At 44.5% G+C, this 27,575-nt stretch overlaps 1 protein-coding gene across 1 annotated transcript; it reads right to left on the bottom strand.

Annotated features, from left to right (window-relative positions):
* Nucleotides 1-276: 276 nt before the first annotated feature.
* Nucleotides 277-22,513, bottom strand: TFRC (transferrin receptor). Its single transcript, XM_028731898.2, has 19 exons — nt 22,381-22,513; nt 15,619-15,677; nt 13,948-14,161; nt 12,474-12,675; nt 12,217-12,345; nt 11,676-11,766; nt 10,678-10,800; nt 10,112-10,210; nt 9,737-9,876; nt 8,978-9,144; nt 8,354-8,473; nt 8,177-8,262; nt 8,027-8,090; nt 7,128-7,195; nt 6,771-6,817; nt 5,844-5,925; nt 4,876-5,109; nt 4,348-4,488; nt 277-3,284 (listed from the first exon to the last, which is right to left on the bottom strand). Exons 2-19 carry the CDS (start codon nt 15,649-15,651, stop codon nt 3,042-3,044), a joined length of 2,283 nt encoding a protein of 760 aa, XP_028587731.2. The 5' UTR covers nt 15,652-15,677; nt 22,381-22,513; the 3' UTR covers nt 277-3,041.
* Nucleotides 22,514-27,575: the final 5,062 nt, after the last annotated feature.

Here is a 27,575-nt window from a genome sequence, read left to right as displayed (position 1 = left end):
ACATGTTTTTATCGCAACTCCCCCACTTTCAACCTGAGGTGTCTGTCCTGCTAATATATCCCCCAGTAAGGTGGATACACAATGCAAAAACCTCTCTAAGCTGCTATGAGGTGGGGAATCTATGCAAGGATGAGCCCAACGATTGGCCTTTACATAATGGAGTTGGTATGTGGTCTGCACTTTTTATTTCTGGGCAGGCCACAGAACAGGCTGGTAATTAGCATCTTCCTAGGAACTTGCATGTCCACTAACGAAGCTTAATAAACCACTTCACAGTCAAGTCTTCCTTGTTCTTTATTGACAGTCAAGTCTCGCAGTTCTCGTCAGCCATAACACCAAGATTACAACCCCCATCTCTAAATAATCTCATAGCACAACAGCACAAAACACAAATTTCAGAGATACACATAGCTTATATATTTGAGATTCAGTCCAATTTTCCCCCCAGTAACTATGTCTACGCTTTATTACCCACCCAAGATGCATGCAGCGCTATGGGAAGACCGCTACTACTTAGATGACCCGGCATTCACAGGCCTCATGAAACGGAGGAAAGAAAACCACGCATGGGAAATTACCAAGCTAGATTTTTTTCACTCTCTCACACAAAAGGTTTGAAATGTAATTGACTTTATCTACACCAGCTTTAACCAACCTGCTCGTGCCCTCCAGCTGTTTTTAAAACTACAATCCCCATGAGTCCCTGGAGCTGCAGGCACTTCCAAGTTGGGTAAAGCTGGGGTAAACAGAATTATGACGTGGAAGAGATTTTACAAGAACACATGACTTTCCATCCTTGTGCCCAGCTCATCAAGCTTTCTCCAGCACAAAGCATGAAATCCCAGTGTGCGGAAGCTGCTCATTTAAGCAAAGAGCCTTAAAAGCAGCACTTATGAATAGTATGGAGAGCATCTTTATCAGCCTGAGTCTTTGGAGAGCCAGAATACACAACTTGTTTCTGCTGAGGAATATCTAAAGGGATGTTCCCACAGATGTATGAACCAGATTTTTGTACCAGAAGCCAAGTAAAAAAAGTGAAGTGCAACAATCACAGTAGATTCAGTTATTTCAGTGCAAGCAACTGATCAGAATCATCCATTCAAGCTCTTGAAGCATTCCCAACCGACACCCACATTTTAACACAAATTTCTTTATAGCCATAAGCAACTCTTATATACATTCATCCAGCCATTTCTTGAAGTCTTAGAAGTAGATTTGAACAAAAAAGAAGAGAAAGAAGGGTCAGGCTTCACCAAGAGTCAGCAAAAGCCCACTGCTCAGTCGTCTCCAAGGTTCTCAGCAATATAAAACTAGTTGTGGCAGCCAATTACTACCCTGGCCTTGCCCACAGCGCGGCAAGAGCCACTAAAGTAGTTACTGCACTCAGCACAAAGTGAGACCAGGCAAAGACAGACAGTTGCAGATGTTTGAATATACATGTTAGATACTAACGATCATGCTCTGCAGGTGTTATTGCATGGTGAGCATTTACAAAAAAATTATGGGAAACACTGTCCCCGATAATTAAGACACCCTTAGTGCAACATATGGAGGTCACTGCCTCCGATACAACACTGTGGTAGGCAAAAACTACCTTGTTCTTTAACATTATGGGAGACACTGCTCCCGATAATGTGACCCAAGTTCTCATGATACATCGCAGTGCTGGAAGTTCTGCACAAGAGCTGCTGTTGGAGTCAAGCACAGCTCAACACAAGCCTGCAATGGTTTGCATCAGCCTAAACACAACCAGGAGTCAGAGGACTGATAGAAAGCCCAAGGGATGGGGCTCCAGATCTACTGAAGGAAATCCCCATCACATACTGGTTGCACCCAGTCAAAGGAAGCTTTTCATTGAAAGGGTCAGGCAGAAGGTGCGTCTCACAGCTTTCGCTCTATCTTCCGAGAGTGAGAAGCAAGAGTTAACACTTCCCGGGACTTCCCCTCGCCTGCTTGGACTGCATGCTCCAAGAGATGAGACGGTGTCCCTACCCTCCGGAATCCCAAATAATCTTCCGAAGGGATGGTGCTGCTGTTGCAGAACACTGAAGGCTTGGTGGCAAAAACTCCAGTTATCATGGTTGGATTGTACTAGCAGATGCTGCTTTATCAAAAACGACAGTATAACTGTCATAATTATGGAAGTCACTGCTTCCGATAATTATATTCTGTAGAAAAAACAAATACCATTTATAGTGAACACTGCCACTGATAAATAAATAAATAAATACCTCGATACCAAAGTCTGCAGAGTCAGTCTCTCAAACAAGTGCTGCAAGTTGAGACTAGGCCAAGAGGCTTCTCGTTTACTGAAAAGGCCTCACAGCAAGGGCTTGAGTACAACCAGTCTCCTTGTAGGAGGAACGGTTATTGTTTTAGTTTTTAAATAGTACCACAGGACCACTCAAGGTACTATAGCCTTCATTTCTTTGGCGTGGCCTTCCTTAGTACGGAAAGGAGCAAGTCACAGGAGAATTTCACCTGGGACTCTCTCAATTCCTATTGGGAAGGCGAAAGGTTTCATTTTCATTCCCTGCTAGACAGATCTTATGTCAAGGTGTGTTGGCTGTATCCCAGAGGCCAAGGGGTCTATGGAAGAGCTTCTGTACCCAGGGGAGATACTTCCTAATAGGATCAAAGACGTGGGAGCTTTTAGGATCACAAGTCACACGACAACTTTGCTCTGGAAGAGTCTGGGAGGTCAGGTTGAATTCATAAGAATCCAAGAGCCTTTACAATTCTTATGAGTTCAATGCTCTGGTTGCTTTGTGTGCCTCTCTTGGAAGAAATGCTTTACTCAGCCCAAGATCAGCCTTCTCAAATTTTGGGTTAGAGAGGCCAGCACATTTTAAAAGGTGAATCTACATACATCTATGTTCTCTGGGTCAGGACATTTTAACTTGCTTGGAATTGCTCAAGTTTCAGCCTGGACAACTAAAAATCCTCTGAAGGCCTAAGGGGAGTTTGTTATGTGCTACTGGTTGAAAAGGAAGGGGTTCCCTGTTGCTGTACTTCAGAATTAATTGTAGCTTTCAACTTTCTCAGAACTCATTGTCTGTGTTCCAGATGTCACCAGAAAGGGCATTAGCAGCACTCTGGATCGTCCAGGTTGCCAGAGCAAGCTGGTTCCTGAACAAATCTTCATTGAAGGCGCTCCTGTTTGTCTTCAAGAGACCCAAGTGGTCCAGCAACGCCTGGAGAGTATGGGAGCCAGAACCAAAGAAGATGTGCCGGAGAGGAGTGTCTTTTGGAGAGAGGTACGGGGAGAGGAAGTTGTACTCCACCTTAAGAGGAGAGAGAGAAAAACACAAGTGAAAAAGAGCTCTGGGATTAGGCAACCCTGACAAGTGCAAACACCCTCTGAATTGTTGGTGACTTGTGGAAACCAGGAGAATACGGAGCCCCAGCAGAGTCTTCAGACATTTCCTTCCTCCAGCAGAGCAGCTTTTCCCAGAGTCCCTGGGTAAGGGAAAAACTCCTCTCCCACGCAGTTCAAAGTGTTTGTCTCTAGATGGGGGGCGCTGTGGTCTAAACCACAGAGCCTAGGGGTTGCTGATCAGAAGGTCGGCGGTTCGAATCCCCGTGACGGGGTGAGCTCCCGTTGCTCGGTCCCTGCTTCTGTCCACCTAGCAGTTCGAAAGCATATCAAAGTGCAAGTAGATAAATAGGTACCACTTGGGCGGGAAGGGAAACAGCGTTTCTGTGCGCTGCTCTGGTTCGCCAGAAGCGGCTTAGTCATGCTGGCCACATGACCTGGAAGCTGTACGCCAGCTCCCTCGGCCAATACAGCAAGATGAGCGCTGCAACCCCAGAGTCATCTGCGACTGGACCTAATGGTCAGGGGTCCCTTTACCTTTTTACTATCGTACTCTAGACAGTTATTCTGGTCTTTGAAGTAAAGATGCATATGTACAGATCCACTAACACAGAGGTTCCCAACATTTGGCCTACCGCCTCCTTTTCAGAAAAGAAATTACTCAGTGCCCCCGCTGGAAATCTACCTTCTTAGGCAAAGCAACAGAAAGATGCAGTGACAATTTGTGTTCTTTTATATATCTATATTTCTACCTACATTCTACAACATAAAGAAAGATGATCAATATTAATGGATTCTAGACTACTAGCTGATTAGACCAGAGGGACCATGTACAGAGTTGACTACTCCTAGCTTATGGTTATCACGGATTTGGGCTCTTAGCCTTGTCATTGTAATTTGCACAGGGACTGATCAGATTCCAACAGGTCATCAGGTTCTTCTGCTATTCCCTCCACCAGGGTTTACAAAATCTCTCAGAAAAGGCTCCCTTAAGATTCTCACCCCTTTGGGGAGGAAGGGAAACAACTCACTTTCATGATCCTGTCATTCAAAGCACGACAAGCAGCCTTGTTGGTGAGGTCGGTGTTTCTGATATCTTGTGTCAGGGTGCTTGTAGCTCGGTTGAAGTCTCCACGGGCAACCATCAGCCACTGTTGGCCCAAGCCCATATTCTGCAAGCGAAGACAGTAGGCAAGACTTTTATGCAATATTTGAAATGGGTGGTAAAAGAACAATTTTCTCCCTTATGCTCCTTTAGGAATCCTCCCCTCCTGTGCTGAACACTACAAGGGCCTTAATCCAGGCTGGAGTCTTGAATAGCAGCTCTCCTGTTAGGGCCCAAATAAGTACACAATACAACCTACTGTGGGTGGTCCCCACTGATCCACTACATCTGTCCCTATAGACATTTGTCTCCATTAACCCTACCCAGTGCCAGAAGCATTTACATTGCAAGAAACCACTGTGAACACCACAAGCGCTGCCGCAAGACCAGGCACGCCACTGCAAGCCTGAAACAAACCCCCACTTCCCCAGCACCTCTTGGTATTTTGCACTACCTGCATCTCTTTCCGGTATGGAATTATCTTCCCTATAAAGTCACGCAGCTTGTTATTGTAGCTCTCGTAGTCCAGGTACAGTTCGTGGTCATGCGTCAACCTCAGAGCTATACGGCCAGCGATTTCAGCTGCTTTGCGGATTGTACTTTCCGCTTCATAGGGGGCGCTGAAACGCTTTATCAGGTTGTCCAGATTGTCTAATTGGGTGTCAAGGAAGGGATACTCTTTCCCATTCTGCAAGAAGTAAACAGAGTAAGATTCTTTGCCTGGTGCTCCACACTTCCCAAATGGTTTCTCTCATGCATTTGAAATACTTCACATTGTCCTAGCAAGTCTTCCACATTCAGAAGACAGAAAATTGCAGGTTCTTGTCAATTACAGTGGTACCTCGGGTTAAGAACGTAATTTGTTCTGGAGGTCCGTTCTTAACCTGAAACAGTTCTTAACCTGAGGTACCACTTTAGCTAATGGGGCCTCCTGCAGCCGCCGCACTGCCAGAGCACTATTTCTGTTCTCATCATGAAGCAAAGTTCTTAACCCAAGGTACTATTTCTGGGTTAGCGGAGTCTGTAACCTGAAGCGTCTGTAACCTGAAGTGTATGTAATCTGAAGTACCACTGCAAAAGTAAAAGAAAAGCTGCAGGGGCAGGGTATTTTTATTAGGTTCAACGGCGTGTCACAAAGTACCTAACAATTACTTTTCTTCCTAATTCCTCAGGGTGGCTCTCAACAAACGAGGTCTGGGATGCAAGCCAGTGAAGGGTCAAATTCAGGAGGTGGCTACAACTTGCCTCCATGATTTGGCTTACATTTTAAAATCTGAATGGGCCTTCTGCATAACTGACTGCTCCAGCCAAATTCTCCCAAGAGTAGGTTATTGTGCCCTGCTGTGGCCAATAGATAACTTTCAAGAGGTAGCGCACAGATGAGCTTGGGCCAGGAAAGCAGAACAGCATTAACCAACTTACATCACTGAACTGGAATGAAATAGATGGTATCCCCGAGTAGGACAGAAAAGGAAAGGCTGCGTCATCAATACGAAACGGGACCCTGCAAAAGGAGAAGTTTTCAGCTGCTGTGCTCAGCACTGAAGTCATATACTTCAACAGAGGTTAGAAAAGCCAAACAGAATCCCAAGGTCACTGCAAGGTACACATGGCACACAGTTCAGCTTTTGCTGAGAGCGCATTTCTAGCTTTTGGTAAGAGCCTATTTCTCGCTTTTTGGGTTGCAAAAGTTTGTACAGTTGCACCCTGGTTTGTTTTTTTTTTCTTTTTTCCAGCCCTGCCGAACCAGTTGCACCCTGGTTTTTGAACAGAATGCGTCCTGGAAGTCCGTTTGACTTCCAAAATGTTCGGAAACCCAAGGCACAGCTTCCGATTGCGCAGGCGCACCGGAAACAATTGTGGAAGCCCAATCGGACAATTGGCTTCCAAAAAAAAGTTCAAAAACCCGAACATTCACTTCCAGGTTTCACTTGTACCAGGTTTGGTACAAGTACCAAAGCATTCGACAACCAAGTTATTGTCATATGCCTGCCCTGTTACCCAAGAAAAAGCACTGGCAAGGTTAAGACCAATGTTCTGATGACTTAAATTGACATCTTTTTTTATGCCAGATCTCAAGGCAGCCTTGGAGATGGGCAGAAGAAGCAAAACTGATGCCCATCTGCTGCAGATGGAAAAGAGCAGGTACTACAGGTCATTATACTAAGGTTACCAGATATTTTTCAATGAATCCGGGGACACTTTTCAACTTCAATGGATTTTGTATGGGGACTGATTTGTATATCTGGGGAATGTTCCTGGGAAACGGGGATGTCTGGTAACCTTACGTTATACTACCAGGACCAAAAGGATTTCCCACCGCAGCTACCCGTCTGTAACGATACTTACTCTTTTCTGGCCAAAGTGGAACGAAGATCAGTTGACGACACAGTAATCTAAAAGTGAGTAAAAGATGCACATTTCAATAAAACCTTCTCCAGATAAAGTACAGTCTTCCACCCCTTCATCTAAAGACTCTAGTGTTCTGCAAAATTCTGAAGGATGCTTTGTTATCAACAGGTATTCCCAGCCCCTTTTGCCATCAAAGAGCTTGAGGTAGCAAGACTCATACATATGGCTGTGGAGTGTTTCTTGAGCTTTTGATGAAGACCCTCTGTGCGGGGGAACAGAACATGGCCCCAGCACCAAGTTTATGGTTCAGCTTCTCCAGGTCCCTGCCTGGAACTTTCAAGAGACGATACTCACCCCTGTGACTGCGTCTTCCAACAACCTTTTCAACATTGGGCTGGCAGAGAACCTGAAGTCCTTCGAGCCTGTGGGGTACAATTTAAAAGTATTAGTTCAAGGCCTACTGAGATGGACTGATGATCTGCAGTGCAGCTATGGACTGTGGCTATACATATTCACTTCCATTTTAATTTCAACGAGGTACATCATCATTATCAGCCTTTGGGATGGAGAGGTGGTGTTTACCTGCAAGCACTAGCTACATACCTCAGCTGCAAGGAAGCAGAGTTTTTTCCTTTTTGCAAAAAACTAAGAAACAAGGACACTAAATGCTTCTCAACTAATACCTTAAGGGAGTAAGGAGGGTGCAATTCTGATGTGACTGTAAGGGACAAGATTCATGTCCCACAGGATTTTTGCATGATGCTCCCATAATAATGAGGTTGTAGCAGGAGCATTTGTAGGTTTTCATCTTACAACTTCCAATGTCTTTTCCACCTGCATTTTCTCTACATGGGATGCTGGATTAGATGGGACACTGGCCTGATCCAGCAGACTCTTCTTAGGCTCTTATGGAACAGTTAAAGGCCACAGCCCCTACCCCAAGTGGCTGAATTTCAGTAAATCAAAGTGGCAAAGATCTCCAAGGGAAGTTTAGCCTCCAAGTGCGTTTTTAGTCCAATGAGCAGAAGAAACCAAGAGTTTAGTGCCCTCAGTCTTTTGCGCCAGTCTAGCCTAGAAAATGACCAGGATTGTTTCTTTTTTATGTGTAACGCAAACACACTCACCCGTCTTAAGATTGTTTTGGACAAATCTTTATCCAGTTTATATTATCCAACTTAATCATCAAATCACATTTACAGTATTAAATTTACAGGGAACGCCCTCTATCACATGCAATCTTTAATGACAGTTACCTGAAACTGCTGCATCCAAGTTGATATACGCAACCGCCTTCATGTGGAGAGATGAGGAATAGCCCTGAAGAGAGTAAAGGAACAGCAGCAATTAGCTATTTGCGTGATTTGGCTGTTCTGAACTGACCAATACATTGGAGCCGAACTTACCTCCAGCCATTCTGTGGCACCAACAGCTCCAAAGGCTCCAGCACTCCAACTGGCAAACACAATACTCCGGCGGGGCTTGTACCCATCTGCAAAGAGGAGAGGGGACAACTACTGTATCCAGCTCTAGATTCATGCCGAAGAATCCCTTTTGTAGACACTCAGTGCCAATCTCCTTACCAAGTTTCACCATGTCAGAGAGTGCTTTGGCAAGCTGCCGAAGCAGGCTGGTTCCTACACCAGCCTTTACGACTCCAGGCCCCCAGGAATCACGCTGGGCTCCAATGACTACATACCGATCTGCAAGACAGGGATCAACCGTTAAGAGCCTCTATCAGAATCGCAGGATGGAGAACTAAGGGTATGCTTAACACACACTGTGTTATGGTGCACACCAGCTCCTTGCAACTAAGTCAGCTGAAGACTTGGGGACTAGCCTATGCCATTATCCTAGTATATTATGCAGCTCAACCTTCTTCTGCTCAACAGCACCAAACTGCAATGTGTGGATGCGTTTCAGTATCTCTTAGCCACCGATTTCACTACCAAACAGGCATAATGCATTCAATGGAGCATCTTGCAGTATTTCCATTACAGGTATCATCATCCTGTGAGTCTGGAATGTGCTCTGTTATTGAACACAGGCTGGGCAAGCAGTCTGGCATGCTGCCCACACAGCATCTCTGTAGACCATTGGCAGAGTAGGCCAAATGCCCATCAAGATCCCTCCCAACGCCATGAGGGAGCTCTGAATCACGAAATGGTAAGAAATGAACTAAGGGACACCAATCCTTTTACAATTACCTTGCTCCTCAAAGCCTTTGATCACACCAAAGATGTTTAGGATTTTCTTTTCCACAAGCTCATTGTTCACCCGCAGCGTCACACTTCTTCCGTGAGAATCTGACCGAAGCTTGTAATCACGGAGAGTTCCTTTCCATGGATCTGGACAGTCTGCCACATTCATAGCGCTGAAAAGAGGGAAAACTAGTTATTTGAAGCACGCAGCGCCTCCTACCAAGGTCCTCCTGAAATGAAAGTCCTAATAGCCAAATTCTGGACTCTTGGTGATTTAAATCACAAAAGGAATTCAGCAAGCAGCTTTACTGGGCCTAACACACTGTTTATTTCTACTAGTAGAGGCAACCAGAGATAGCTCCTAGAAAGCACAAAACTTCCTCACATCACAGTCAGCAGCTTTGGACTATAGGGCTACAGAGCTACAGAGCATTACAGCTTCTGCCTAGCAGAGTGCAAAGAGTAACTTGTCAGGAAGGAGGCTGCCCCTCTCCTCCAAATGCTGCTATGTTGTAGGAATTCCTAGCTGGGAATATGTGGCATTGCTATCATTCAGGTGCCAGGCAAACACATTTTTGCCAGGCATTATAGCAGCTTTAATCCAGTAAACGTCCATCTGTTTTTGAAAGTGAGGGTTTTTTTGGGGGGAGGGGGGCTGCTCTGATTTGGGTTTTTTAAAAACGGCATATCACCCTTAAATCTGGTAACAGTAGCTCTTGAGAAAGGGTACTGACTATCATTAGCTTGAAGGGAGAGTTTGTTTACCTGAATATTTTTATTGCAGCAGAGCTTGAAATGGTTTGTACTGGAATGCGTGGGAGGCCTGAGGATTCAACTGGGGGAAACTGAGTATGGTTGAAAGACGGAAATCCAGGAGTAAAAGGGTCTCCTGTCCCAAGGTGAGCCTGCCAAGGCAAAATCCAAGAATTATATGAAAAATGGAGACCAAAAAGCAGTTCAAACAGGTCTATTTCAGGGCATTCACAAGTTAAAAGAGTGGGATTATGCCTCTGTTTGCTCAAGAGGAAGCTATTTGTCTTTGTCTTTCATTTGCTGTGCTAGGCAGGCTCCAGAATCCATCTAGGAAGCCTGCAGAAGAGGCACCCACATTCACCCAAGGAGGTATAGGAAACCACTCACGTGTCCAAATTGGGAATATCTCTCTCCAAGTTCTGCATAGTCAGCTGGATCTGGATATATCAAGACTCCTACAGCACCCATCTTCTTGGCATTTGCCACCTAGGAGGAGGAGGCATTTAGCATATTTATTAGCAGGTTTGTGCCAAAGAAAACAGTAAAATATTAAATAGAACTGGTCAATTAGTAGAGCCATTCCACTGTGACCATTGCCCAGTATCTGTAAAAGCTCTACAGCCCACCATGTAGTCATTTTCCCATGCTTCTGTCCATTCACAGCCATAGTGGCACATATGCTTTTATTCAGTAGCCAGACTGGTTTTTTTGCAGAACACAAGAACGACCTGGGAAGCACCATGTAGATCATAGAGTTCAATTTGGCTCAGAGGATGGCGTCTGTTGCATGTCCATTCTGGAGACAGTGCCAGCTTGTGAGTCCTGAGCATTCGTGACACGTGCAAAAGAGATGGGAGTTGAACAGGGAACTGGAAGAGCCACCACAGGCTCCCTACAAATTCCTTTATCATGCAGCATCTTTACTGGCCCTGTCTTAAGAGCAGAAAACTTACTTTTTCAGAAAAAGCAATTTTTCCAGCTCTCACAAGGATCACTGTTCCAGTTAAGTTGACATTTTTCTGCAGCAGTTGATAGAAGTCTTCATTGCGCCCATAGTTGGCATAAACAGGTTTTCCCTATAAAAGAGCAATTAAGAGGCAAACTAAACTTGCTGCACCTCCTTTCAACCAGACCACAAGATTTCACATTAGAGACACCTTCCTGAGCTACGATGAAGAACGGTTCCTGTTTCATCCCCAGAGATCTTAAAGCATCTCAGGCAGCATGACTGAGAAAATATAGCCAACCAATTGTCTAAGCAGAGCATAAGGGCCAACCCCTGGCCCAACAGAAAGAGTAACAGTGTGCTTGGAATATTTCTTAAGGCCTGGAGACCTTGCTTGATTGTATCCACTTCTTGACATGAGTTAGGACTAGTGTTCTACATGCTACACATGCCCATTGACTTATATAGGCGACATTAAAGATGAAGTTTTGTTTTCAGGTAACACACCGAGTTAAGTCTAGACCAGTGTTTCCCAAACTGCTTTTTTGGCCATGCCCCACCCAAGCATCTCTAAAATCCTGATGCCCCCCACCCAACATATAATTCTTATTATTCAAAAAGTGAAAGGTTCACGTGGAGGAAGCCTAAAAGGCCATTAACTGTAAATAACTCATTCTCGAATTGCCTTTCTTAAAAATCAAACTACCCCCCTGTAGGGCATGTGCCCCACATTGGGAGCCATGGGTATGGACCAGGCATCCCCAACCTGCGGCCCTCCAGATGTTTTGGCCTACAACTCCCATGATCCCTAGGTAACAGGACCAGTGGTCAGGGATGATGGGAATGGTAGTCCAAAACATCTGGCGGGCCGAAGGTTGGGGGTGCCTGGTTTAAACCATTGCAAACCAGCTTACTGGCCAAAGCAAGTTTTACTTAATGTACAAACTAGCATGCCACTATGTTGAAAGCAGAACTTCAGGTACCTAACAAGCCAAGCCAACTTACAGAAACCTCTGTACTTTCACTGTATGCTACATAAGTTTGAGGAGGCTCGAAAGTTTCACTTGGCTGTTCCAGGGAAACTACATTCGGAGATCTAAGAAAGAAGAATAACAGCAGCAGTCAATCAGAGCGTTAACACAGAATTTTAAAATGTTTTTAGTCCCAGTAACACAACTAAGGGCTGCACATATCCTGGACCATCTAACTATCACTCTTTGGGGAGCTTTGAAATGCAAGCCTGTGCTAGTTTTTACTGGTTACAGCTAACCCTGTGACCACTACCCTAGGACCAGGAGGACAACAGCAGAAATCACAGCCTTAAGATCAATTTGAACCTGGACCTTACTAGACAGGAAGCCTGTTCTTTTCTAATATGTGAATATTCACTTCCTGTATTTTGGCTTTCCACATTGGGTTAATTCTCAGAAGATCTGCCAACCAAGTTACACTGCAGACACCTTGTTGACAGCTTCATATAGAATCAGCTCTAATGTTTGAGACCGACCAGAGGAGCTCTGATATGAAGAACTGAAGAAGCACATACCCTGGGGTCTGCAGCCTGACGTAGTGCTCATCATCCCAGACTTTATCCAACTTGAATTTCTCAAACTCTTGATGAATGATATTGGCTAGGTTCTCATCTCCTGGACTGCCAGCATCTTTCTGACCGAACCTGAACACACGAGGTATTCCAGTTAAGTTATGTTTCCAGAAGCCAAGCATTGCAGCCAGCCATTATTTTGAGTCTACTGAAATGCTCTTTTAGAAAGGATTTTTGAGAAGGTTTCTAAAAAAGCTTACCCAAATTTATCTCTGAAACTTGCAGAGCGCAGCCTGGACGACAACTTGCTTTTAAGGTCACTCCAGTATAACACAGGTTCCGGTTCCGGTGTGTCATCTTCAGGCTCGGTTGAGCATTGATAGCCATGACATGCTTCAACACCATCTTCACTTTTCATTGCCTGTATCCTTCCACGGAAACTCAGATAGCCAATCAGGAATCCTGTTTGTGTAGATTTATTCATTGAACTTAGTTTATATACCACCTTTCTTAAAAACAAACAAACCTCAAGGTGGTTTACAAATCAAAAACCAATACAGTGGTACCTCGGGTTAATTCGTTCCGGAGGTCCGTTCTTAACCTGAAACTGTTATTAACCTGAGGTACAACTTTAGCTAATGGGGCCTCCTGCTGCCGCCGCACCACAATTTCTGTTCTCATCCTGAAGCAAAGTTCTTAACCCGAGGTATTATTTCTGGGTTAGAAGAGTCTGTAACCTGAAGTGTCTGTAACCCAAGGTACCACTGTACAAAATAAAATGCAATATGCTATACACAAATACAGTGGTAACTTGGTTTTCAAACACCTTGGTACTCAAACAACTTGGAACCCAAACACTGCAAACCCGGAAGTGTTCCAGTTTGCGAACTTTTCAGAAACCAAACGTGCTCCATTTTGAGTGTTATGCTGAGAATTTGAGTGCCACACTTCCGTTTGAGTGTTATGCTGGGGTCTGTCTGTTTTTGCTATTTATTTTGCCTTTTTTGTGGCTCTTTTTTGTGTGTGATTGTGTGGAACCCAGTTCAGCTACTGACTGACTGATTGTGTGACTGCAGTACATTGTTTGCTTTCATTTTATGGATCACTGGTCTTGTTAAATAGAAAAATTCATGTTAAATTGCTGTTTTAGGGGTGGTTTTTAAAAGTCTGGAATGGATTAATCCATTTTGCATGACTTTCTGTGGGAAACCGCACCTTGCTTTTCGAATGGACTTCTGGAACAGATTAAGTTTGAAAACCAAGGTACCACTGTATAGTATTCCAGACTTTGTAAAACTGAAATAGTTGATGAATAGATGCTGGCTTTACATATGCAAACCCAAGAAATTCAAAATTCAGAGGAACTTCTAGAATGTTCACAGGAGCACCACCAATGGACAAAATCCCCCTCTTTACTTTTTTTTCAATTCCAGCAGAGATCAGGGTGGGTTTTTTAAAGTATATGACTATTCCTGTGGTTTGATACCATTTCTGCATCATTTTTTCTTTATTTTCCTGTAATGCAGATACTCCTGTATAGGTCCATAAGTAAATCCTCCCTAGAAGATCTAATACCCACGTGGCACCATTTTAACTTTTAATACACCAAGTTTATTTCTAGGAAACACTGCTGAATTGTGCCTACCGGAGGGAATGCATTATTCAGTGTGCCTTGGAAGATACAGAAAGGACAACAACACAGATTGCTCTATACTTCTCACCTATTCATCTTACCTATAAGGAAAAGGAGAGCTGCCCCAGTAAGTACACAGCAGAGGTGTCGATTGTTGTTCCTTGGTTTTATTGGTCGGGTGTGAAGATGGTCAATTCCTCCATTTTCAATACCTTCCTCATCTTCAGCAGACAGCTTCATTTCCACATGACTGTTGTCTCCATCTGGCTGTCGAGACAGACTGAAGCGGGTGTATGAGAGGGGCTCTCCTCCAATCTAGATAGAAAAAAGAATTCATCAGAGATGAATGAAGAGTGCTAATGTTAAAGACACCAAAAAGTCAAGCTTATTTGTTGGTACTGATAACACCAAGAGAGGCCTTTAATTCCACTCACCCCATTAGAACTTCAGAGTGTAAAACAGCTTTATGGCACTTTAAAATCTAACACATTTATTATGGCCTAAGAGTTTGCAGGCTGTGGTTGACTTCATCTGATGAAAAGGAATGTCGTTCACAAAAAATTATGCCATTTTGCTGATCTTTCAAGATTGCTTTTGCTGCAGTCTGCTAATATAATAGCCTTGCTGCAAATTATTTGTAATAATTGAATATCAGATTGGAATAAAATCTGGTACATATGAATAGGAAAAGTAAGTCTGGCTGTTCTTTCCCTACTGTATATCTTGACTGAATCAAGGAAAGGAGGCAGAAATATATAAAACAACATGACATCCAAAGAAAGACATCACATACTTGGCTTAAAAATAAAATTGGGGGGTAGGACAGCATGCAGTATTTTCGGTTCTCAAGTTAGATGCTGCAGAACATAAACCTATCTGGGCTTATGAGATTAACGAACATGACATAATCAGTCCAAGGCATTTACATAGACATGACCCTGCTCATTCATAACTGTGGTCATAATTAGCCCATGCGTCTCTAGGGCTAAGGACCAAACTACATGGGAGGGCTTAGATTTAAGCTCAGCAGTTGAGGAGCTACTTCAGGCATGTAGAGGCACAAATACTTGTTTCCACTGAACAACTGGCTACCTACAGTTCTCTGTGACAAAGTGGGGTAGATAGCCAGTGGCCCCCCTGTCCCCATTATCTCCAGCCTGCATGGCCAATCATCAAGAATGCTGGGAACTACGGCTTAGCACCACCTGGGAGGCCAGAACAGCATCCCCATAATTAAGCTGGGCATGTTTAGCCTGGAGAGGAGGAGGTTAAGGGGTGATATGATAGCCATGTTCAAATATATAAAAGGATGTCACAGAGAGGAGGGAGAAAGGTTGTTTTCTGCTGCTCCAGAGAAGCGGACACGGAGCAATGGATCCCAACTACAAGAAAGAAGATTCCACCTAAACATGAGGAAGAACTTCCTGACAGTAAGAGCTGTTCGACAGTGGAATTTGCTGCCCAGGAGTGTGGTGGAGTCTCCTTCTTTGGAGGTCTTTAAGCAGAGGCTTGACAACCATATGTCTGGAGTGCTCTGATGGTGTTTCCTGCTTGGCAGGGGGTTGGACTCGATGGCCCTTGTGGTCTCTTCCAACTCTATGATTCTATTCTATGATTCTAAGAGTGCCATTCAGGTCCAATTCTGCATGCTGGAACAGCTTTTGCAGACCAAGCTACATGTAAAGACAGGGACTAAAGTGGTGCATCAAGGTTTTGGCCAGGGAATTTTTATTATCTGAGTAAACCTGATAATGCAGTTTGATCATCCTTACCATGTTAAATATTGCTTTCCTAGCATGATCCATAGCTGGTCACTCCTTCAGGTACTTAACTGAAACACAGATGTTTGAAGACATTTTAGCAAAGCAAGGTTTTCATTAGGACAGTAAAAGACACATCTATAAGGCACAAGAGCTCTTCCCATCAAAACTAAAAGCTGCAGTCACCACTAGAGGCCTCTACAACCACATGGACAGGTTATCTGCAACACTTTGATATACAGGTGCACTGTACTCCATTCTATCTTTATTGAGCCACATAGTATTAGGAAATGGCATTCATAAACACCAGCTAGTACAGTGGTGCCTCGCAAGACGAAATTAATTCGTTCCGCAAGTTTTGTCGTCTTGCGATTTTTTTTGTCTTGCGAAGCACAGTGTCGGGAAAGTTTTGGAAAAGCTTCAAAAATCACCAAAGTCTTTAAAAACCTCAAAAAAGGCTACCACACCGCGTTCTATGAGTTGCTCCTCGAAGTCAAGTCGCAACTGTATTAATGGTGTTAAGAAAAAGGAAACAAACTTGCAAGACGTTTCCGTCTTGCGAAGCAAGCCCATAGGGAAAATCATCTTGTGAAGCAGCTCAAAAAACAAAAACCCCTTTTGTCTAGCGAGTAAGTAGCTTTCCAACATGGCTACCTGGTTCACTTGCCACCTGTTACCCATTGTCAATGATGCTCTTCCTGCAGAAAGAGGACACTCTGGCAGCTGCCACAAGCAGTGGCCCTAGCTAGTACCCATTACCAGAGATGCCACAGGACACCAGGCAACTATTGAAGCCATGCAACAGTGCCATCTGAACTTAAAATCTGCACCTTTTGTAAACAAGATGCAACTCAGGAATTAATTACTAGTCTAATTCAAGTACTGGTAAGGACATTAAAAGGACCCCTGACAGTTAAGTCCAGTCGCGGACGACTCTGGGATTGCGGTGCTCATCTCGATTTACAGGCCGAGGAAGCCGGCGTTTGTCCATTTTTCCGGGTCATGTGGCCAGCATGACTAAGCCACTTCTGGCAGAACCAGAGCAGCGCACAGAAACACCATTTACCTTCCCGCCAGATTGGTGCCTATTTCTCTACTTGCACTTTTTGGCGTGCTTTCGAATTGCTAGGTTGGCAGAAGCTGGGACCGAGCAATGGGAGCTTACCCCATTGTGGGGATTCAAACCGCTGACCTTCTGATCGGCAAGTCCAAGAGGCTGTGGTTTAGACCACAGCGCCACCCGTGTCCCTTTTAATGAATGGACAATTAATTTCAATCACTTTTTAATTTAAAAATGGACATGCAGTATGATGATAAACAACGGAACCAGGGATGGGACTAAGGGGAAGTCAACTCTTTTCTTTATGTTTGAATATGTATTGTTTTTGGAAAATTAATAATATATACATATGTATTTATAACAAGTATAATTCACATGGCAGGATGGAAATTTTGTCCTGAGAAGCTCAGTTCTGCAGCCATGCCCGCTACTTTCAAGGACTTTCTTTGTGACAGGCTTCACCTGTCACATACAGAGTAGATGACCTTTAACACATCTACATTTAGAAACTGTTGTTTAGAGTTCCTATGTAAGCTTGGCATGAAGTCTATGTGCATATTTCACCGAGTTATTTTAGGGGTGGAAAGGGGAGCTTAAGGATGAAAAATCTTCACAGAAGCCCTAACTAGTAATCTTTTGCTGGCGTTCAGCAAAACACAGCTACTTTATCCCGCATGCCACTGCTATGCTTTTGCATGCCAATTTTCTTGGTCGGCAATAACTGCAGCTGTAGTCATGGTTGAGGTGAGAGGTTTTTCCTTTTTAGTATGTCATGTCTTGAGTTTTTACTATTTTTTGTTGGGAGCTGCCCAGAGTGGCTAGGGCAACACAGTCAGATGGGCGGCATACAAATAAATTATTGTTTATCTGGCTTGCTGATTGCTACATATGAAGTGTGAATTGGTTAGTAAGCAATCTCAAGAACCTATCCAGCTGGACTTCCTCTTTCTTACCACTACCACCAACTATCCTGTAGGAAAGCCTTTTTAAAAACCACTAAATGTATTTGAATGACTCCTGTAATCTGCTTTGAAAGGACTGTATAATGAGTGGAACGGTATAAATAATTGTAATACAGTGGTACCTCGGGGTTAAGAACTTAATTCGTTCTGGAGGCCTGTTCTTAACCTGAGACACCACTTTAGCTAATGGGGCCTCCCACTGCCGCCGTGTGATTTCTGTTCTCATCCTGAAGCAAAGTTCTTAACCCGAGGTACTATTTCTGGGTTAGCGACATGGGATGTTTCAAAGCTGTATTTTGATGCCTATTGTGAAATACTTCCTGGATGGTCCACTGCAGAAAGGCAGCATGCACATAAAACTAAACTGAAGCTCTATTACCTGTAAAAAGACTCAAACCTACACCCAGATTTATCCTTATCAGGCCAAGCTCTTCATTCAGTTGGATCAAGTGGCTCAGATTAGTTTATTACCTCCAGTCCTCCCAACAAGATTTGATCTTCAATCAGTCCCTGAACACAGACTTTCCAAGCTTCCTCAGATCTTGACATTTTATATTTAGGTAGATGCTAAAGTTCTAAATGCCAGCACCAGTTCTGAATAGTGTTTTCAAGCAGCTTCTTTTCTTGGCAAAATATATAAGGTGTAAGATTTCGGCAGCAGCTATTTTACTTGTTTGAACTAATAGAAATATGAGTTCACGTGCACCTTCAGCACTGATGCATGGCAGAATGGCCAGTCTCTCAGTTGTGAAAATGTGCCAAGCATACATATATACTGTGTTTGGAGTTACATGAAGCTCAGGAGTCAAGCTTAGCCACAGTCTATCTCTGGCTATTACACATCAGCAAATGATCCCATAGCCTGGCCAGAGAAGATAACCACTTCGAGGAAAACTGGGTAAGCTGCTATGCACTTAGATAGCAAGCAAATGAACTCCACCTTTCTGTAGAAAGCAATGAGTCTTCCACAGAAGGAGGCAACTGATATGTCCCTTTCAAACTCCGGCTTCAGGAATACTAGGGTACACAGAATACCTTTTACCCCGGTGGCCCCGTTAGGTAGGTGTTAAATGCTTGCAGCTACTGAAGTGGATCAACAAGCACACAGCTCCATTAAGCACCAAACCAGAAACAGCTTACAGAAGTGGCAAACCTCAGGCTAAACTTTTAAGTTATTACACATCCACATTCCAAGCATCTACCTAAAGTAGTGATGAAGAACCTGTAGTCCTCTGGATATTGTTGGACAGCGACTCCCATTATCCCTGACAACTGCCCAGGCTGGCTGGGGCTGTTGAGTCCAACATGTGGAGGGCCACATAATTAATATTTTAATTGCACTTGTGCTCTACTGTCTTAATATTCTGTCACAGGAAGTTGAGCTAGAAAGAATCTGGAACTACTCTCAACGTAAAGTAATAAAGTTCTACAGTATTTCATTCACAAACTGTTTCAGCACACTGCCTTATTTAGCTTGTTTGAGTAGGTTCTAGGATTGCCAGAAACACTGCAGTTGCAATGTGCTGGAATTACCAGTTTGTTCTAACAGTTTATGAAGGAGTCAAACAAGCCAGTTTGGCCTGATTTAATTTCACCATACCTTGCACTACTATAGCAGTCAAGGAGTCTTCAGCACAATGAATAAAGCAAGAGTTCTAGAACTCTTAGAACATATTTTCATTCATGGCAAGGCAGAAAAGTAATAGATATACTTTACCACCTATAACTTCACAAACTAATGTTTACAGTAGCACTAGGTGTGTCACCAGCTCACTGCCAAGGCTTTCCATTGGTGGCTAAGTTTTCATTTCCGTATCTGTAGGGCACCACGAATGGAAGAGCCCAAGGTGTGCCAGAAAGCAAAACCACTGACTAGGTGGCACAAACTGCTTGTTGAAACTGTCCTAAACAAGTCAACTCACCATGAACCTTCATGTACCATGGGAAGCACTGATCTGTTTAGCGTAACTGTACTGTCAACCAGACTATACACCCCATTTTTATTTATAAAATACGTATTTATTATTTCAATTTCTAGCCTGCTTCTTTCTACAGTGCATAAAATATCTCAAGTACAAAAAAATGCAAATCAATATATTGTAACTATAACTATCTAAATGCTAATTCATTTCAAAACGTGATATAAAATGCAAATAATTCATTTTGATAACAGGGTCATAACATTTCATTATAAAATACTTAAAGCATATCAATTGATATCCGTTAGCTAAAGCAAATAATAAACCAGAGACAGATATGCAAAATACTTCCAATGCAGTTATTTTACAATAATATAATCAGAAGGCAGCACATGGCAGTACTATGCCATATGCTATAAAAATTAGTGAAGTGCACAATTTTTTTTCATATAGACTAAAATGTGCAGACAGTTCCTAGCTGCTTGATCATTTACTATAAAGTGCTCAAAATCACCTCTCAGTAATCCTCTCAGGAAGGCACTCTGTCGGCAATAGATGGCTCCAATCACCTTCAGTTTAGCCTCTCACCCCAGACTCCCATTAAAGCCATGAGGTAAGAGTTTTGTGGTTAAGAGTGCATATATGAAACCAACCCACCTCTCACAGTGAGGCTCCGCCCAACACCCATCCCTTCCTGGGCTGTTGTCCCGTCCCCCAACCAGGGTTTATAGCTAGTAAAACAAATAAGAGCTCCTTCTGCCACCCACACTAAGGATCAACCCCTTATAGGCTGCCCCCTCAGTGCTTCCTTTTATACCTGATCCTACCAGCACTAAAACAATTTGCCACCCCTGCTCAATGGCTGCTGCTGCTAAGCACTCTGCTGATCAAAGGTTAGTGTCACCTCCCTTCACCTTCACATTTATACGCAGTAAAAAAAAACACCTGGAAAACATGAAAACCTCAATCACGCTGCCATTACTATTTAAGTAATTGTTTAACAGAAGAATCCTAATCTTGCCTTCTTAAAAGAAGTCCTGTTGAATTAAATAATGTTCTAGCATGCAGTAGCAACCACTTGCCACAAAGTCATCAGAACGGTCAAACATCTCTGCCCTACATGTGTGGTGGGATTCTGTGGGAACTCACGGTAGAATTCATTTAAAGGCACTCAACTATTGCAACTACTTCCCTTCCATCTCCTCTATTCTTAAACCGGTCTGACTGCACAATTAACCTGTGATGCAAGGGTCCGCCACATTTGCACAGCAACACAAACCATGTCCTAAGGATGTACTTTAGGGTGGTGACACAAGCCTCTACAGAAGCTCTTCTAGCAAGATTTGTTTCTGAAGCTCCTTTTAACTCGGGCTGCATACACACTATACATTTAAAGTGTTCTCAAAATAAAGCTTGCTGGTAGAGCTTCTGCTCTGCATGCAGAAGGTTCCAGGTTCAATCAGATTTGGGGGACTCTCCTGTCCCAAATCCTGGAGAGCCATGGCTGGTCAATGTAAACTAAATAAACCAAGGGTTTCCCTCTGTATTTGGCACTATGCCTAACAAGGCAACTTTCCTCAACAACTCTGCACTGGGCAGGAAGAGGAAAATTAATGGAAAAGCAGCAAGTCATACTGCACCAGCAGACAAGCACATGAGTGGGCAGAACAAAGAATTTAAACGAAGATGAGTAAAAGGCCCTGGGCCCAGAAATATCAAGAAAAAGGAGCCTCCTGTAATAACCCATCGTTATTCTTTATATAAGCAAGCTGGGGCAGAAACCAAGAGGGAGAAGGAGTAGCAGCCAATGGGCAGGCTTGTTGCCTCACCCCTTCCTTTCCCAGCATGCTGGGCCCCCAGTTATCCCTTCAAGGTCAGGAGATACGGAGCCATGCGCTCCAAGCACATGTAGAGCTCCCCTCCCCAGTCAAAACCCATGGAGGTTCACCTAAGGGCCCCTATCCCTAACAACAGGATCCTGCAACTATACAAAAAGCAGCGCATACATGCCCCACGTTCTCCCCGGATATTTCCGGCTGGTAAACGGTAAAACATCCCCCCCCCCCAAGATTTCTGTAGCGCCTTTCCTATTCCCCAGTAGTAGGTCCTCCTCCTGTCCAGAAGCACGATTTCAGCTCTGCTCTACAAAGCACAAAGGCCACAAATTGCATCCCCCCCCCCGCCTCAAACAACCCATTAGCCTGGAGATCTTCCGCGCCCGCCCGCCCTTACTTCACCCCACCCCACATTATGCGGAGAAGGGACGCCTCAAGCCCTGGTCGGCCTCAAGAAAAGGTCAAAGCCGAGCAATGTCACGTAGGCAAGCTTACAAGGAGATCGACCGCGGCGCAAGAAATGCGCAGAGACTTTTAACAAAGGGAAAAAGGGGGGAAAGGGACTTGCAAGGGCGAAGGGCCCTTTTTAAGCGAAGAGCCCTTTTAGGGCCGCAATGCAAACGGGATAGCGCCCACCCCCAAGTTCCCAGAGCCAGCCTCTCCCGTTGCATAATGCAAAGCCTCGCGCACAACCTTTTTTTTTCTTTCCCCGCCCGCCAGCGAGCTCTGTAGGCAAATGAATGGGAGGAGAGGGAACGAGCGTGCCTGGGGCGCAAGGCTATGCGAAGCCGCCGCCACCTCCGCGCCTTGCAAAGGGTGCAGACACCATGCGGCATTTGCATGGACCTGGACCACAGCCAGGCGGAGCACGCGCCCGCGCCCTCTGGGGCTGCCGCACGCGAGACCCCCCCCCCCGAGCGCCCCTCCTCCTCCCGAGAAAAGCCCTTCTCCCGGCGGCCTCCCCCGCGGCCACGCTCCCGCTTCCCCCGGCGCATCACCTTTCCCAGGCAGGCCCTCTCGCGCGGCGCCGCCGCAAGCACAACCAGCTCGGTCTAAAAGGAAAGGGCGTCCAGCAACGTCGCGCGCAGGCGCGTAAAAGGGCAGCCCGGAGCCCCGCCCACCGGCGCCCTGAGCGCGCGACCCGCTTTTCAAGGAGCGGCTGGGCGGAGCTCGCCCCGAGGAACACACCGCTGCACGTGGGAATGCTGAGACGCGGGTCCCACGCGCACGGGAAGCGGGGGAACCTCCCCCCCCCCAACACGTAGAAAATAATAAAACTGAACGGCCCAAAAGCACCGTTTCGGGTTTCGCCCTCTCCTTTGGGCAAGGAGCGAGGCTGTCGGCCGCCTTCACCTCAGGCAGCTGAAAGGGGCTGGCAGCCGAAGGCAGCAGCGAAACCGCCTTTTAAGCAAATAGTACGATGAAGATGGTTTTCCGAGGCTGGGGCTTCCACCTCAGGCGCGCCTTTTGCCAAGACGCGGGTCGCTCGTCACGTCTGTAATTGGCCTGAGGCGGGAGATAACAAGCACTCCGAGCACCTGCTGCTTGGGTGTTGGAGGGGCTTCTCTGACAGGAATCTGCTTATGCACTCCCTATCCGCTCTATGGGTCTGACAGATTCTTGTCATGGCGGGTTGGGCTAGATGACCCCTTGTGGTCCCTTTCAACTCGACAATTCTATGACAGCCTTGAAAGCGCCTCGAAGCTCTCGGTTTACCTTCTATGACAAGTGCAGAGCAACAACTGTCGCCCTCCTTCCCCCCTCAGGAAACCGTGGCTTGTGGCGGCAGCTTCCGAGGCAGGAGGGCGGCGTTAATACCACCCACCCAAAACACTGTAGCTGAGGAAAAAAATGGGTTCCGGGGTGGCTGGGACACGTCGCCGTCCGCTCAGAGCTTTAATTTAATTTTAATTTAAAAAGGCACGAAAGGAAGCGCGAGAACAGGGTGGGGGTTGGGGGAGAATCAGCATCGACTACTACTACAAGTGCAAAGGTCCGTGCGCGGCCTCTCCCCTCACGCCCGGGAAAGAATCACGGCCTTCTTAAAAGCGACGGAAACAAAGGAGGGTTTTTTTATTTTTATTATTTCAATGTTATCTCCGTCACCTGACAGGTTTCAGGCTCGGTGGCGGAGCCGGTCGCCCGCAGGGAGTTTCTGAGGGAAGCGAAGCTAAACGGCCGCGGGGGAGGGGCGGGAAAAAGGCGGGAAAAAGAAAATGCGCGGCCTGAGAAGGGCGGGAAAGAGGAAGGAATGGCCTCGCTCCTCATAGAAGTTGTCGTTGTTTAGTCGTGTCTGCCTCTTCGTGACCCCATGGTCCAGATCATGCCAGGCACTTCTGTCTTCCACTGCCTCCCGCAGTTTGGTCAAACTCATGCTGGTAGCTTTGAGAACACTGTCCCACCATCTTGTCCCCTGTCATCCCCTTCTTGTGCCCTCCATCTTTCCCAACATCAGGGTCTTTTCCAGGGAGTCTTCTCTTCTCATGAGGTGACCAAAGTATTGGAGCCTCAGCTTCAGGATCTGTCCTTCCAGTGAGCACTCAGGGCTGATTTCCTTCAGAATGGAGAGGTTTGATCTTCTTGCAGTCCATGGGACTCTCAAGAGTCTCCTCCAGCACCAGAATTCAAAAGCATCAATTCTTTGGCAATCAGCCTTCTTTATGGTCCAGCTCTCACTTCCATACATCACTACTGGGAAAACCATGGCTTTAACTATACGGACCTTTCTTGGCAAGGGGATGTCTCTGCTTTTGAAGATGCTGTCTGGGTTTGTCACAGAAGTTAGAGGGACCTAAGTGGCCGTGCCTTCCCTTCGCACTTGGCATAGGTTTTATGCAGCGCAGTGAAGGTGCTCCGATCCTCTCGCCACTTAACGGTCATTTTCTAAGCCTTTTCCCTGAAACCAGAGCACAAGGCGCGCCTCTTTTGCTTTGCTGCACCTGACAAAGTGGCCCGAATATTTATTACATAAAATTTTATATACTGCTTGATGGTCAGGGGTGGGGAAAACATGTCAGAGCTGCTTACGAAAGATAATGAAATCATCGATAAAATCAGCTATTTGAAACATTAAGATTAGATAAGATTAAACACCCACCAGCTTTCTACATATCTGGGTAGGCTCGCCTAAACATAAATAAAAAAACCAATAACAATAATAAATTTTTATTTATATCCCGCCCTCCCCCTGCAGAGCGCAGAAAAGTACACCACTGTGACAAAAAAGATTTGTTTTGTTTAAAGATATTTATTAAAGATTTAATAGTTACAGAAAAAAAGAAAGGAGAAACAATAAAAAGTTAAACAAAACAAAACCTTACAATACATCAAAGAAGAAAAAAAGGCAAAAAACAATACAGCAGAACAATAAGAAAAACAAAAACATTTAAAAACACATCCAGTATTTCCGTATCTTTATCTTTCATTTACTTGTTTCATCAACCTCCTCACACCTCCCTTTTTTGTATTCTAGTTCAATTAGTTATTTCAGCAAATCCTTCCCATCTTTCTCAATTTTTGTTCTATAATTTATCTTAACACAATCTGACCTTAAATTTTACACTTTGGCCCATTAACAATCTATTTTTTCTTAATTCTTTATAACATTTCTGCTAAAACCATGTAACTTCATTCTAGCATCCTTCTAACATTCATTAATTTTACAGTATTTCTGCAAGTAGTCTTTAAATTTCTTCCAATCTTCTTCCGCCGACCCTTCTCCCTGGTCTCGGATTCTGCCAGTCATTTCTGCCAGTCCCATATAGTCCATCACCTTCATCTGCCATTCTTCCAGAGTAGGTAGATCTTGTGTCTTCCAATACTTTGCAATGAGTATTCTTGCTGCTGTTGTAGCGTACATAAAAAAAGTTCTATCCTTCTTTGGCACCAATTGGCCGACAATGCCCAGGAGAAAGGCCTCTGGTTTCTTCAGGAAGGTATATTTAAATACCTTCTTCATTTCATTATAAATCATCTCCCAGAAGTTCTTAATCCTTGGGCATGTCCACCAAAGGTGAAAGAATGTACCTTCAGTCTTTTTGGAAGGTACAAAAAATATTTGTTAAGACTTTAAGGTGTCGCAAGACTTGTTTCTCCTTGTTTCTGCAACCACCTACATTATATAAGGGCATTTGGAAGCCAGCAGCTTTTATTACTTGCCAGTAACCAAAGGGCAAAGAACACAGATGAAGAAGTTATGGAGAAAGGTGGTTGCCAAGTCCTTCAAAGGCAAAAAAATAAAACCCCAACTCCACAGCCTTGTGTTATCCATCAAGTGACCACCCTTATTATTAGCTATAAAGTCCGAAAGCTTCCATTTTACATCTTTGAGGAGTGACTTCTCTTTCTTGGGGACGCAAGTGCTTCCTGTTAATTTGAACGTGTAAAATGGCACTCAGGGATATATACTTATTAATATATATAAGTAGTCTTAAAATAATCAGGGACATATATATATAGTCTCAAAGGACTGCCAGAAAGCATAGGTACTTAATTCTTTCCCAGCCATTTCTCTCTTTCCTCCTTGTAAGCAACTGCTTGGAACAAGCACTAGACTGAATAAAGCAGGTCTTTGCATGTCTGCAGATTCTGACTCTCCAATCTTTGCCACAAAAAGGTTGCCGTCTTCCAAATCTTGGATATGTTCGCTTGCAGCTGTTATGAGTTAGCTAGCTAGTTATATAACATCATAACTGCATGGGCGTTTGGCACTTTACAAAGTGTAAGAGAACTGGCCGTTGCCCCGAGGAGCTTACAATTTTAAAATTCAACACAAGGGAGAGAGATGGAATCAGAGGGGAAACGGGAATGCATATACAGCACGTTATATTTATTTCACTTTACTTATGCTTGGCAACAGTGGGGTTCAGGGAGAAAGAGGTTCTAATGTCTTCTTCATGAAAGCTAGGTTTTGAGGAGACATGAAGGAAGAAAGTTGGCTCACACAAGTTCTGTCTTAATTTACATTTGGTATATCAGAAATGTAGTTGTCGTTTAACACAGGGGCTGAAACCCAAACTAGAAGTGAAGCGCAGTATCTGCATTCACCATAAAGGTTCTTTAAAAATGCAAATACAGTAGTGCATTTTGGGTGGGCTGATAATTAGCCGAATTGCAGCAGGTGGAGCATGGGTAGGCAAACTAAGGGTCGGGGGGGGGGGCGGATCCACCCCAGTCGCCTTCTAAATCTGGCTTGTGGACGATCTGGGAATCAGTGTGTTTTTACATGAGTAGAATGTGTGCTTTTATTGAAAATGCATCTCTGGGTTATTTGTGGGGCATAGGAATTTGTTCACCCCCCCCCAAAGTATATAATCCGGCCCCCCACAAGGTCTGAGGGACAGTGGACCGGCCCCCTGCTGAAAAAGTTTGCTGACCCCTGAGGTGGAGAATATAAGAAGCTCCCTTATACAGAGAAAGACCATTGGTCCAGCTAACTCAATATTGCCCACACTGACTGGCAGCAGCACTCCAGAATCTCAAATGGGACATTTCCAGCCTTACTTGATGTTGTTGAACATTGAGCCTGGGAGCTTCTACAGGCAAAGCATAAACTCTACCACTAAGCCTTAAATTTAATAGCCTGCTAAGGTCCTAAGGAGAAGTCCTTCCCTGATGCTAGTATTTGCAAATTAAATATTTCCCCGGGAAGCAACTACCCATTTTCATACAAATGATTTTCCTTAGTAGGGGAGGAAAGGGTTACACTCTGCTTTCCCACCTGCAGTGATTACAGCAATTATCAACCTCATCCCCACACAGCTGGTGCTGTTTGCATTAAAAACAACATCACCTACCTTCATGTTAAATGCAAAAAAAAAAAATTATGTCACATGTGGCTTGGCCCTGAGCTTGAAAAAAAAAACCCAAACAGGAAGTGGGTGGGGAAAACCCATATAAATTATTAAATTTATATGCAAAATCTGCTTTTAGAAATCTGTAACAATCATTTTTTTAAAACATTCACATTTTCTCCAGCCCCCCCCCCCCCCGCTAAAGATAAGTACCTACATCTGTTTTTCAGTCATACTAATACTGGAAAAGGGCAACTGCAAGAGTACCAGCTTCTTTAGACCTCAGGGGGGTGGGTTACCTGTGGGACTTTCCTGTGAACTTTCCCGTGAACAGCTGGATCATTACAATCTTTCCATCTCTTCCAGGAAAATAAGAGTTGATCATTTTCAATTGCAAATGG

This window comes from Podarcis muralis, chromosome 6 (assembly GCF_964188315.1).
Source record: "Podarcis muralis chromosome 6, rPodMur119.hap1.1, whole genome shotgun sequence".
Lineage (NCBI taxonomy): Eukaryota > Metazoa > Chordata > Lepidosauria > Squamata > Lacertidae > Podarcis > Podarcis muralis.
The sequence above is the reverse complement of the archived record's forward strand: the minus strand, read 5'-3'. Positions and strand labels throughout refer to the sequence as shown.